Raw genomic sequence first — 13,532 nt, 5'->3', positions numbered from 1 at the left:
AGTGGAAAGTGAGTGGGACGCATAGGGCATGATTGGGAAGGCAAGTCTGAAAGAGCTGATGAAACAGAGAGAGGAGCTGAGTGAAGGAGGAAGGAGCTGTGACCATGAAGCTGACTCTGCATGGAGGATGGCTGGGTTAACGATGATGCTAATGGGACAGGAGCCCCCTTCCATCTTCCTCTCTCACTAGACTCCAGTAGTAATCTTTTCTCGTTGTACTGAACCCCAGGCCCCCTCGGAACACTTCCTACTCCTTTTTAAAGCCCCAGATCCCAGCCCCTGCCTGGCCACTGTGAGCTGGCTCCAAGGAAGAGCAGGATGAATCTTGAGACTCAGCTGACAGTGAGCTCCAGGAGCACTGGGACACAGCCTCAGCAGGTCAGGCCAGTGCTTCTGGAAAACCACAGGGCACAGGGGAAAGAACAAAGCCTTTCTCAAGGACACACTCCTGCTGGAGTTCTGTCTCAGACTCTGAAAGTATATATTTCTCTCTCTTCTGCCTAGGAAATCAACTTTTACAAGGTCATTGACTACATCCTGCATGGCAAAGAAGACATCAAAGTCATCCCGTAAGTCTCTTCTCCAAACATGCAGAATCGCAGGCGCATTAGTGTCCATAACATACTCATTCAAAAATCAACGCTCACCAAACCCAAGAAGGCCACACACTCAGGCAGAGCAACAAAGAGACAATGCAGAAGGGTGGGAAAGATCATGCAGGCTAGAAAATGAGGCTGGATTCTTAGTCAGCTGCTGTGAGTTCAAGTCCCAAGTTTCATTCCATAGAGAGGCCACTATGGAATGAGACCATGGATCTGATCAGGGCTTTTCAATGGTTTTCTGTTGGAGGCTCATCTGGGGCCTAAGGCAGAGGGTGAGGGAAAGGCAGGAAGTTAGCAAAGGAAGTGATTCAGCCCCCAAGGAAAGCTTGCTGTCTAGTGTCTTTTTTTTTTTTTTTTTTTTTTCTGGTTGCACGATGTGGGATCTTAGTTCCCCAGAGATTGAATCTGTGCCCTCATCAGGGACAGCTCAGACTCCTAACCACTAGACCACCAAGGAATTCCCCTCTAATGTCTTATGTGATTAAGGAGGATAATGCTGCTGCTGCTGCTGCTGCTGCTTCTGCTGCTGCTAAGTTGCTTCAGTTGTGTCCGACTCTGTGCAACCCCATAGACGGCAGCCTACCAGGCTCCCCCGTCCCTGGGATTCTCCAGGCAAGAACACTGGAGTGGGTTGCCATTTCCTTCTCCAATGCATGAAAGTGAAAAGTAAAAGTGAAGTCGCTCAGTCATGTCTGACCCTCAGCGACCCCATGGACTGCAGCCCACCAGGCTCCTCCATCCATGGGATTTTCCAGACAAGAGTACTGGAGTGGGGTGCCATTGCCTTCTCCAAGGAGGATAATGAAAAAGCTGAAATCCCAGAGGGTGAGGCCTCCGTGCAGGTGGTGGGGCCTCAAAGGCCATTTTAAGATTCCAACAATCAAGAATGTTTTGCATATAAGCTTGAACTTTTCGGCCAGAAGAGCATGCCCCAAAACTCAGTTGGCTTTTTACCTACTTGAATCCTCTGAGAGTGCTAGGAGCCATGCCCACAGTTCTATCTGAGGCTTGGCTCTTTCCCAAGTGAACTTCAGACACCTTGAGGCCAGAATCGGCCTCTGTGGAGAGCTTCACCTCTCCTCCCATTTCTCGTTCAAATGAAGAGATTTATTGCAAGTCACCTCAATCCTTAAACAGTGGGTGTGAGAGGCCTCAACTGTTGCCAAAGAATGTTGATCCTGATGAGGGATGAGAGATTGCTTTAAGTTCTGGAGTTTCTGGGTTTTCTCTGTTCAGTCCTGTTTACGCAACAACTAAGTCTTTTCTAAATTCATTTCTTTTTCTTTTTTCTTCTTGTCAACGGCATACTCTGCCCCCATCCTGTCTTCTGACCCCTTCTCTAGAGGTGCTGGTTTATCAGACTCATTGTCTGTGTTTGGAGTTATCACAGGTCACAGCATTCCCCATCTCACCACTTCTCACCAAGCATCACATCCTCTAGTCTCTGATAACATCCATCTTGCTGCCTTCTACGGTGGGGCTGTATCCACACTGAACTTAATATAAATTCCCAGAAGTAACTTCAAGAGATTATACTATGATGCAGCACCAAAACAAAAAGCAGCTTTGAATGGCACAGAGACAGGAGAAAGATGCGAGATGTGATAAAAACCTAAATCTAAATGCTAAGAGAGCTCTGTCGGTATTCATAAATAATTTTAAGTTCAAAAAGCTTTGTATTACAGATTAACTGGCAGAATATTATCTCTCTCAGGTGTGTATAAGAAACGGTTCTTGGGAATTTCCTGGAAGTCCAGTGGTTAGGACTCTGCACTTGCACTGCAGGGCTCAGGCAGTTAAGATCCCACAGGCTGGGTTCTTCTAATAACTGATGAGCTCCATTGATATATGAAGAAATACCATATATCCTCTTTACAAGAGACCTAGCTAAAAGATCATACAGAGAAAATGAAAGAATGAACAAAAGATATGCCTCACAAATGATAATCAAAAGAAAACTGATGTAACTATGTTACTATTAGATAAAAATAGGTGTCAAGGTACACATTAGTAAAGATAGTAACTTCTTAATGATAAAGGGGTCAATTCAACTTGACTTTCTGGGAAGAATTTACAAATGTGTATATGCTTAATAATGTGGCCTCAAAGAGAAAGCAAAAACTGACAGAAACTTAAGAATGTATAGACAAATTCATGTTTGCTAATTGATACAGCAGACTAAAATAAACAGAATAGAGAATATTTAAATAAGATAATTACCAAACAATCTAATGGATTTATACATTAATAGAACATGACATCTCACACCCAAACTACAGAACACTCAGTCTTTTCAAGAATACTTGTGCATTTATGATAACTGGTGATATAACAGACCATAAAACAAACCTCAAATGATTGAAATCATACAGAGATGTCCTCTAGTCACAATGAAAATATGCTAGAAACTAATAACAAAGAGCTAATTAGAAAAAAAATCTTTATATGCTTGGAAACTAGAAACTACTTTTATGAAAAAATAAAAAGGAATATACTTCCATATATCCATGGATAAAAGAAGAACTCAATGGAAATTATTATATTTTCTGAACTAAAAGAATGACAATATCACATGATATGTGATAAAAACCAATGTGATGCAGTGAAATCATACCTAAGGTGAAATTTACAGTATTACACTCTCATACTAGAAAATAATAAAAAAATAAAGTAATAAACTGTGTACCAAAACTATATCAGCCAGGGCCCCAACAGATACTAGGTGTCACATTTAAATTAGGGAATTCGGGACTTCCCTGGTGGTCCAGTGGCTCAGACTCTACGCCCCCAGTGCAGGGGGCCTGGGTTTGGTCCTGGTCAGGGGACTAGATCCCACATGCCGCAACTAAGAGTTTGAATGCTGCAACTAAAGATTTTGAGTGCCACCACTAAGACCGAGCACAGTCAAAAAATTTTTTTAATCAGGTAAATCAAGGAGGGTTTATTTACAAAGGGATGAATTACAGAGGTGTGTATGGGTGGAATGAAGGAAACCAACCACAAGAGAATATTTTAGTAGTAAAGTTGTGAGCACTTCTGGGCCCCAAGGAAATTTCTAGAATGTGGTGAGGAGAAATACTCATATAGAGCAGGCCATCATTAGAGAAGTGCAGACAAAACAAACTCAGAACAACGCTGCCAGGGGAACCCAAGGAAATAAATAGCCTGACCTTCCTGTTCTACCGCCCTGTAGTTTTGGCCAGGTCTCCCCTTCAGTCTAAACTCAGTCAGAAGCTAGAAGGCCAGACACCCCGTTGATGAAATCCACACGGACTGGCCTCCCATGACAGGGAGGAGCAGGTTGGAAGTGGCTCTGGAGGGGCAGACAGGAGCTATCCATCATATGATCTCAAGAAACTAACAACAAGCAAGCATACCCTTCCAAAACAATAAAGATAAGCCCAGAAATTAATTAAATATTAACAAAATATTGAACAAATGCCAAAAGTTGGTTTCTTGGACAGATTAATAAAATTGATGAATTTCTGGCAAGACTGACCAAGAAAAATAGGGACTCGAATGAACTGTATTAGAAAGGAAAAGGGTAATAACCACAATCATACAGACACTAACAGGATACAATAAAAGGATATTATGCCCAGAATATTTTAAATCTAGATGAAAGAGGCAAATTCCTATAAAAATAAAACTTACTAAATATAAATTACAAAGAAATAGAAAATCACAATAGTCTTATAACAGTAAAATATATTAAAACCCTTCCACAAAGACATTTCAGGCTCAGATGCCTTCAGAGATGAGTTTTACTAAATATTTAAGGAAGAAATAACACAATTCTCATACAAATTATCTAAGAGAATAGAGAAAAAAAAGTGACTAGTATAAACTTGACACCAAAACTCAACAAAGTCTGTATGAAAGAGGAAAATTCATACCAAGCTTACTTGTGAACCTAGACGCAAAGATCCTAAAAAACTTTTAGCAGATAATAACTAAAAAGGGTTATAAATCATGACCCAATTGAATTTATTCCAGGAATGCAAGGCCAACATTAGAACAATCAATCTATAAAATCTGTCACATTAACAGAAACACGTTATAATTATTTCCATAGAGAACTTTATTAATCTAAAAGTATATATTTTTTTAATGTCTGAAAATACTAAAGCATTGACAGAGACATGGAGCAAAGGGAACTCTAATATACCACCAATGGTGGTGCAAATTGGATTTTAGAAAACAGTCTGGCTTTCTCAAGTAAAGTTGAAGATATGCACATATTACGACCCAGTATTTCTACTCCAGAAATACCACATGGAACTGAGAGCATGCACACACCAGAGTGTTAGAATATTCATATTAGACTCACACTAACTGGGAGGGATTGGGAGCAGGAGGAGAAGGGGATGACAGAGGATGAGATGGCTGGATGGCATCACTGATTCAATGGACGTGAGTCTCAGTGAACTCCGGGATTTGGTGATGGACAGGGAGGCCTGGCGTGCTGCGATTCATGGGGTCGCAAAGAGTCGGACACGACTGAGCGACTGAACTGAACTGAACTGACTGAAGGGGAATGTCCATCAACAGTTGAATGCATAAATTATATACAATCTTACCAGGAAAAATGGTTTAAGTCTATCAAACAAATGAATTACAGCAACATGAAAAAGAAGTCCAACAAAATAATGCATGTACATTGAATGATTCTACCTGAATGAAGTTGAAAAATATGTGAAACAGGGTACAGGAAACCAGGTGGTAAAACTCCTCAGAAAAGCAAGAATCCTAAAGTTGGGACAACCGTTCCCTTTGGGGTTCAGGAGAAGGTTGTGAGTGGAAGGGGCGGGTTAGGGGTTTCCAAGATGCCAACAGGTTGTTCAAGTTTCATAGGTATAGTTCCATAGGTGTTCACTTCCAAACAACTGAAGTTCTTAATACATTTTTCTGTGTATTTTTAGCAATAAACAAGTAAAAATATACCATATAAAATAAATATGCTATGCTATGCTATGCTAAGTCACTTCAGTCATGTCCGACTCTGTGCGACCCCATAGACAGCAACCCACCAGGCTCCCCCATCCCTGGGATTCTCCAGGCAAGAACACTGGAGTGGGTTGCCATTTCCTTCTCCAATGCATGAAAATGAAAAGTAAAAGCGAAGTCGCTCAGTCATGTCCGACCCTCAGCAACCCCATGGACTGCAGCCTTCCAGGCTCCTCCATCCATGGGATTTTCCAGGCAAGAGTACTGGAGTAGGGTGCCATTGCCTTCTCCAATATAAAATAAATATATAAATCTAAATTGTGATATTGCTGTGTATGTTAGTCACTCAGTCGTGTCTCGCTCTTTGCGATCCCATGGACTATAGCCTGCCAGGTTCCTCTGTCCATGGAATTTTCCAGGCAAGAATACTGGAGTGGGCTGCCATTCCCTTCTCCATGGGATCTTTCTGATCCAGGAATCAAACCCAGGTCTCCTGCAATGCAGGCAGATGCTTTACCATCTGAGTCACTTGGGAATGAGGGATAAATAAGTATGCAAAGCACCTAGCTTAGTGCTTGGCATGTGGTAGGAGCTCATCCTAGGAGGGTTTCCCTCACTCTCCACGGTATTGAGCAACTCACTCTACATAAGGACTGGTGGAGGGAAATGATGGCATCTGGTTTTGCTCAGCAGCCAATAACCATCTGTTGGATCAATTTTGTCTCTTAGAGAGCATGAAATCCATATAACGGATTTGTGACTTTTTCCTCAATGTCTACATTTGGGCATTAAGATGCTTAGCCAAGATTTGGGGCTTGATCTTGGTGGGGGTGGTACTTGGAGCCACCAGAGGGAAGAGGGAGGATAAGATCCAGTTTCAAGTTTTTAGTCCATCTGTCCCCACCTCAAAAGTCACCACTGTCTTTGGTCTTGACAGGAATCCTCCTCCAGACCACTGGGCTTTAGTGAGCGGTCTCCCCACTTATGTTGCCCAAAATGGCCTGGTAAGTAATATAACATTGAAGGGGGAGAGTTTTGAATCAGTTTTTGAATCATTCTTCTTAATGTTGAAGAGTGAAGGGATTTCAGATCAAGAGAGTGGGAAAAACTATGGGAAGCATGGATCTCTCAAAGCCTGATTCTCTCGTTTCTCAACTCACCTGATGGCTGGTCCAAGGGGATGTGCAGAGAATTGACATTTGAATAAACATGAGACAGAGAAGTGTAAATCTCCCTGACAACCAAAGATACTTATGCAAATATCAGGGATAATGTCATGACTGGCTGGTCCACGAGGCTCACCACAGAGCAAGACCCAGCCTCTTATCCCAGAGACCTGGTTGCCCCTCCCAAGCTCCCATCCCTACCACATTTCTAACCACACAGTGGACCTCAAATGCTGTCTCCCACATGCCCTACCCACAGGGTCCAGGGTAGCGTAACAGCATCCCCTGCCCTCGAGAGAAGGGCCATGGGTATTAGCAGCACATCACCCCTGAATCTGAGGCCACTCATAAAGATACAGAGGTATCTTTTCCCAGGCACACAGTACACAGTGCTGTTCATGTATCAGGGTGTTTATTTATTGGGCATTCTCTATGTGCCAGGTGCTGTGGTTGGCTGTGGGGATACAAAGATAGATGAATCAAATAATTGCTGTCCTGAAGCTCATCATCAAATGGGAGATATCTTTATGAACAGATATTTATATTATAATGCAATAGGGTCACAATAAAGATGTACATGGTATATTCTAGGAATACAAAGCGGGGTGGGGGGGCATCTAAACCAGCCTTTACTTTCCAGGGTGTTTTGGTATGAGTTGAGTTTTAAAATAAATAGGGGTAAGGCAGGTAGGGACCAGGAAGCAACATGGTGGAGAAAACAACACGGGCCAACAACTCGAGCTTGGAGGTTGGGAGCAACATGGTGTGTGCAGTTTGGAGTAGCTGGAGTGTTAGGTTTGAGACAGGAAGATGGCGAGAGATGAGGCTTGAGAGGGAAAAAGGGAGGGGCCAGACCACAGCAGCTTGGATGCTAGATCAAGAGGGTGGAACTTTAATCCACAGGTGACAGGTTTTTAAGTAAGAGGTTGACACAATAAATTTCATTTTAGAAAGAAAATTCTGAAAGCTCCCTGGAAAATAGGCCTGAAGAGACTTAAGATTGGAAGCAGAGAGAAAAGTATGTCATCACAAACAAGAGATGATGAACATCTCAACAAAGGCAGAGGCAGTAAAGAACACTAAACAGCCACAGAGTGCTGATGATAAGCCAGGCAGTAAATACATTTGGTCATTTAATACTCACGACTCAAACAAAGACGAGGTGGAGAGAGGAGGATCAGAACTCAATCTAACAGTGAGAGGGCTTCGTGACTGACTGTGAGCAGAGAAACAGGGAGAGAAGAGTCAAAGCCAACTTCAGATGTCTAGACTGGATGGATAATGCTGCCTCCAGGTTTGGATATTACCTGCTGAGATCAGTTTCAGGTAAGGTGTGACAGAGACTTTTTTCAAGAGTAGGTGTCCAGCAAGTAGCTAAACAGATGACGCTGCCACTGTGGAGCTAAATAAGGGATGAAGTTGGAGATTCGTGTCCACAAGAGGTAGAGATTCATACTGACTACAATGCAGAAGATATTATAGTATAGAAAATATTATAATCCTTGACCATTTGCTCCTAGTAGAAGATGGTACTTGAAACCATGAGTGTGGATAAAGTTACCAGGGAGAGGAACTCAATTAGGATATTGGAGGATGCCAACATTTAAAGATTGGGTGGCAGAAGAAGAGTGTGTGAAGGAAAATTGGTAGAAGGGTTCAGAAGTGTCTGGAGACCCAGGAGTGGGTAGTGTCATGGAAACCAAGGGAGTGGAAAATTTCAATAAAGAGAGAGAATACCAAATGCAACAAAAGTGATCCAGTGAGATAAGAACTGAAAATCCCCACTGGGTTTGGCAATTAGGTGGTCACTGATGTCCCTAATGAGAACAGGCTTGGTGGTAAGGTGGCGGGATAGGGGAGTGGGGACAGAAACCAGCAGGCGGTCTTCTGAGGTGTGGGTGGGTAATGAGAAGGTAGAAAATGCAAGAGAAGAAAGAGAAAACCTGGATGGTTACTACTGGGTAGGCCAAAAAGTTCATTTGGGTTTTCTGCAACATCTTATGGAAAAATCTGAACAGTAGCCCCATGGGCAGGGCTCTGGAGGGATCAGATAAGTATCACTGGTGCAGTAGAGTAAACTGGCCTAGTTGTCAGGAGAGAAATTTTGCAACATGCAACCAGAGCTACAGCACTTTTTATTTCTTCATCTGCTGTGACATTTATACCACAAGGAAAAACTCTTGCCTGGCAAAACAAATATAATCGTTTCAAAGATGTTTATTTATAGCATTATTTATATTAATTTTTAAAAACACATATTTTTGTTCAGGACATAATCCAATCCTGAACAAAAAGGGGAAAGAAAATGGGACACCTTACTATGAAACTACAGTAACCAAAACAGTATGGTGTCAGTACAAAGACAGACTTATAGATCAGTGGAACAGGATAAAAAATGCAGAAATACACCCACGAGCTATGGCCAATTAATCTACGACAAAGAAAGCAAAAATATACAATGGAGAAAAGACAGTCTCTTCAATAAGTGGTGCTGGGAAACTGGACAGCTATGTGTAAAAGAGTGATATTAGAACATTCTCTGACACCATGTGCAAAAATAAACTCAAAATGAATTAAAGATCTAAATGTAGGACCAAACTCTATAAAACTCCCAGAGGAAAACAGAGGCAGAACACTCTCTGACATAAATCACACCAATATCTTTTTAGATCCACCTCCTAGAGAAATGCAAATAAAAGCAAAAATAAATAAATGAGACCTATTTAAACTTAAAAGCTTTTGTATAGCTATCAGATCAGATCAGTCGCTCAGTCGTGTCCAACTCTTTGCGACCCCATGAATCGCAGCACGCCAGGCCTCCCTGTCCATCACCAACTCCCGGAGTTCATCAGACTCACGTCCATCGAGTCAGTGATGCCATCCAGCCATCTCATCCTCTGTCGTCCCCTTCTCCTCCTGCCCCCAATCCCTCCCAGCATCAGAGTCTTTTCCAATGAGTCAACTCTTCACATGAGGTGGCCAAAGTACTGCAGTTTCAGCTTTAGCATCATTCCTTCCAAAGAAATCCCAGGGCTGATCTCCTTCAGAATGGACTGGTTGGATCTCCTTGCAGTCCAAGGGACTCTCAAGAGTCTTCTCCATCACCACAGTTCAAAAGCATCAATTCTTCAGCGCTCAGCCTTCTTCACAGTCCAACTCTCACATCCATACATGACCACTGGAAAAACCATAGCCTTGACTAGACGGACCTTTGTTGGCAAAGTTATGTCTCTGCTTTTCAATATGCTATCTAGGTTGGTCATAACTTTCCTTCCCAGGAGTAAGCATCTTTTAATTTCATGGCTGCAGTCACCCCACTCCAGTACTCTTCCCTGGAAAATCCCATGGACGGAGGAGCCTGGTAGGCTGCAGTCCACGGGGTTGCTAGGAGTCGGACACGACTGAGCGACTTCACTTTCACTTTTCACTTTCATGCATTGGAGAAGGAAATGGCAAGCCACTCCAGTGTTCTTGCCTGGAGAATCCCAGGGACAGGGGAGCCTGGTGGGCTGCCATCTCTGGGGTCGCACAGAGTCAGACATGACTGAAGCGACTTAGCAGCAGCAGCAGCAGCAGCAGTCACCATCTGCAGTGATTTTGGAGCCCAGAAAAATAAAATCTGACACTGTTTCCACTGTTTCCCCATCTATTTCCCATGAAGTGATGGGACCGGATGCCATGATCTTAGTTTTCTGAATGTTGAGCTTTAAGCCAACTTTTTCACTCTCCACTTTCACTTTCATCAAGAGGCTTTTTAGTTCCTCTTCACTTTCTGCCATAAGGTGGTGTCATCTGCATATCTGAGGTGATTGATATTTCTCCCGGCAATCTTGATTCCAGCTTGTGTTTCTTCCAGTCCAGCGTTTCTCATGATGTACTCTGCATATAAGTTAAATAAACAGGGTGACAATATACAGCCTTGACAAACTCCTTTTTCTATTTGGAACCAGTCTGCTGTTCCATGTCCAGTTCTAACTGTTGCTTCCTGACCTGTGTACAAATTTCTCAAGAGGCAGATCAGGTGGTCTGGTATTCCCCTCTCTTTCAGAATTTTCCACAGTTTATTGTGATCCACAGAGTCAAAGGCTTTGGCATAGTCAATAAAGCAGAAATAGATGCTTTTCTGGAAAAGTAACCACAAACAGAACAAAAAGACAACTCACAGAATGGAGAAAATATTTGCAAAGTAACCAACAAAGGATTAATCTCCAAAATTTACAGAAAGTTCATACAGATCTCTACCCCCCCAAAAAAGGAAAACGCAATCAAAAACTCGGCAGAAGATTCTAAATAGGTATTTCTCCAAACAAAGTATACAGACGGCCAAAAACATATGCTCAACATGACTAATTATTGGATAAATGCAAATCAAAACTACAATGAGGTTATCACCTCACACTGGTCAGTACGGCCATCATCAAAAAGTCTACAAACAATAAGTTATATTCCACATGTAAGTGATTGTATGTGATATCTACAAAGCACATGCCATCAGGTATGTATGGAGTCTAAAGAAAGGGACACAAATGAACTTACACACAAAACAGAAACAGAGTCACAGGCTTAGAAAACAAACTTACTGTTACCTAAAGGGGAAAGGTAGTGGCGGGGGAGGGATAAATTCGGAGGTTCAGATTAGTATATATACTCTACTATATATAAAATAGATAATCAACAATGATCTACTGCATAGCACAGAGAACTCTACACATACTCCATAAAAACCTATATGGGAAAAGCATCTGAAAAAGAACAGGTCTATGGATACATATAACTAAAAAAATGAAATACGAAGAAAAAGTTAATGTAAAAAAAGAAAATGGGACACTATACAGCTTCTAAAAATGACAAATTGTAGCCTTAACTTTCTCAAAGTTTAGAAATGACTCAGAAGTAAGGCAAATGGTAAGAAGTCATGTTTATACGGCAGCTTTCCTGTTCAGTAACCTCAGTTAATAATTCAAAACCATCATGAGCATGTCTACCTAACAAAAAGAATGTGAGTGCCGTGGGGCAAGGATGTGGTATTTTTGAAAATAGCATGCCCAGTGTCCTTGAAGTGTACTCTATCAAGGCTAATTAAAACCCCATTATTCCTCTCCATGGCTTTCAGATTTGCAACATCATGAATGCGCCTTCAGAGGACTTTTTTGCATTCCAGGTAAGTCATTTTTCATTTGCTATCTTAGTTACTTGGTATTTTTCCCCACAAGGAGGATTAGAATACATTAAAATCTATCTACGTTATTGGGAAGCAATCTCAATAAAGTGAAAACGTGAGTACAAAAAAGTCATGTGCCAATGGAAGTGGGGAGAGAATTAATTTGGTAAATGCCAAGGTTCCATTTGATTTTAAGGTTTATAGCCTTTGCTTTCTGGCCTCAGGACCTTTGCTTATGCAGTTCTCTCTCTCACTACCATCTCTTGCCCAGATGCCCTCTCCCCTTCAATGACAGACTCAATGCTATGAAATTTTTATGAAGTTTTATTCTACTTCCCCTGGCTGAGTATCATTTCTGTCTCCTTAAGATGATCACAGAATCTTGTTTAGTATTCCATTTGATGTTGTCTGTGTGTCTTTTTAAAAAAATGTTGTGGAGGACACGGTCTGGGCCAGCCATTGGCACAATACTACGCTGGCTACAGAGGTGGACCAGACAGGCATGGTCTGTGTTTGCCAGGAGCTCATGATCTCATGGGGAGAGAGACATGTGGAGTGCTGGCCAGGAGAAGGGTAGAGGAGGGAATCTCAGGGGGGCCTGAGTTCATCCAGAAGGAATCAAGGAATGTGTCCTTGAGAAATTACATTTGAGCAGTAAAAAATGGAGAGAGGATTGCAGGAAAGAGAAGGCTTGTGGAAGGGAGAGTAGACCAATGAGCCTGAGGGGAGAGTGGCAGGAGGAAATTCTAGAGAGGGAGACAGAGGCCAGGTCACACAGGGCCTGGAAGTCCATGCCAAGGAGTTTGTCTTTCTCACTCCATTTCCCTTCCCTCGTATTTTATGCTCCTTCCTTGCCTTTTAGACTAATTCTTCTTGGCAAAATATTGGCTTCCTTAGGTCAAAGGTTGTGGCTTATCTTTCTTAACTTCTTCAGTTGCAGGTACCCTGTCAATATTTTGGGTTTAGCATTCTAGATATACAGAAAACAAATCATGAGTGGTCAGAAAATAATGAAGAAGGAAATAAAAATGACTCATATAAATATTAGTGGCTTATGTGTTTACTCCTTAAAGAACATTATGAAAGACCTTAGGGAGAATATCCTTCCAAGGTTAAAACTGTACGTCTTGTGTTGTGATGTTGATCATATCAGTATGACAAGGCAGGTTGTTGCTGAGAGTTGCTACCATGATTATAACCAAAAGAGAGCTTGGTCTTTACCCAAGTCATCTGATTACAGCTTACTCATATTCATAAGTCAAATCTGATCTTGTTTTTAGATCATAGTCTTCTATCTCCACAAAGTAGCCCAAGTGATGTTTTTAAAAAAACTTCTCTACCCTTCTCCTGGCCAGCACTCCACATGTCTCTCTCCTCATGAGATCATGAGCTCCTGGAAAACATAGACCATGCTTGTCCAAATAACTTCTCTCCTTAAAAATCTTTAATGCTTTTTAAACTCAAAACTTCCAGGCCCTGTGTGACCTGGCCTCTGTCTCCCTCTCTAGAATTTCCTCCTGCCACTCTCCCCTCAGGCTCATTGGTCTACTCTCCCTTCCACAAGCCTTCTCTTTCCTGCAATCCTCTCTCCATTTTTTACTGCTCAAATGTAATTTCTCAAGGACACATTCCTTGATTCCTTCTGGATGAACTCAG

At 42.0% G+C, this 13,532-nt stretch overlaps 1 protein-coding gene across 2 annotated transcripts in view; it reads left to right on the top strand.

Moving 5' to 3' along the window:
- The window catches only part of PDE6A (phosphodiesterase 6A), a 124,332-nt gene that overhangs the window by 77,779 nt on the left and 33,021 nt on the right, over positions 1-13,532 (top strand). For both annotated transcript variants that reach the window (XR_015167734.1, XM_086412428.1), the window contains exons 6-8: positions 505-569; positions 6,487-6,553; positions 11,829-11,876. Coding sequence is in view for 1 of the 2 variants with exons in the window: in XM_086412428.1 (XP_086268554.1) it covers positions 505-569; positions 6,487-6,553; positions 11,829-11,876 (180 nt within the window). In the remaining variant the exon portion in view is untranslated. The remainder of the gene's footprint in view (positions 1-504; positions 570-6,486; positions 6,554-11,828; positions 11,877-13,532) is intronic.

This window comes from Bos grunniens, chromosome 7, assembly GCF_055505025.1.
Source record: "Bos grunniens cultivar Pamir isolate PY7600 chromosome 7, Bosgru_T2T1.0, whole genome shotgun sequence".
In the NCBI taxonomy this organism is placed as follows: Eukaryota; Metazoa; Chordata; class Mammalia; order Artiodactyla; family Bovidae; genus Bos; species Bos grunniens.
This window is presented reverse-complemented; position numbering and strand designations above follow the sequence as displayed.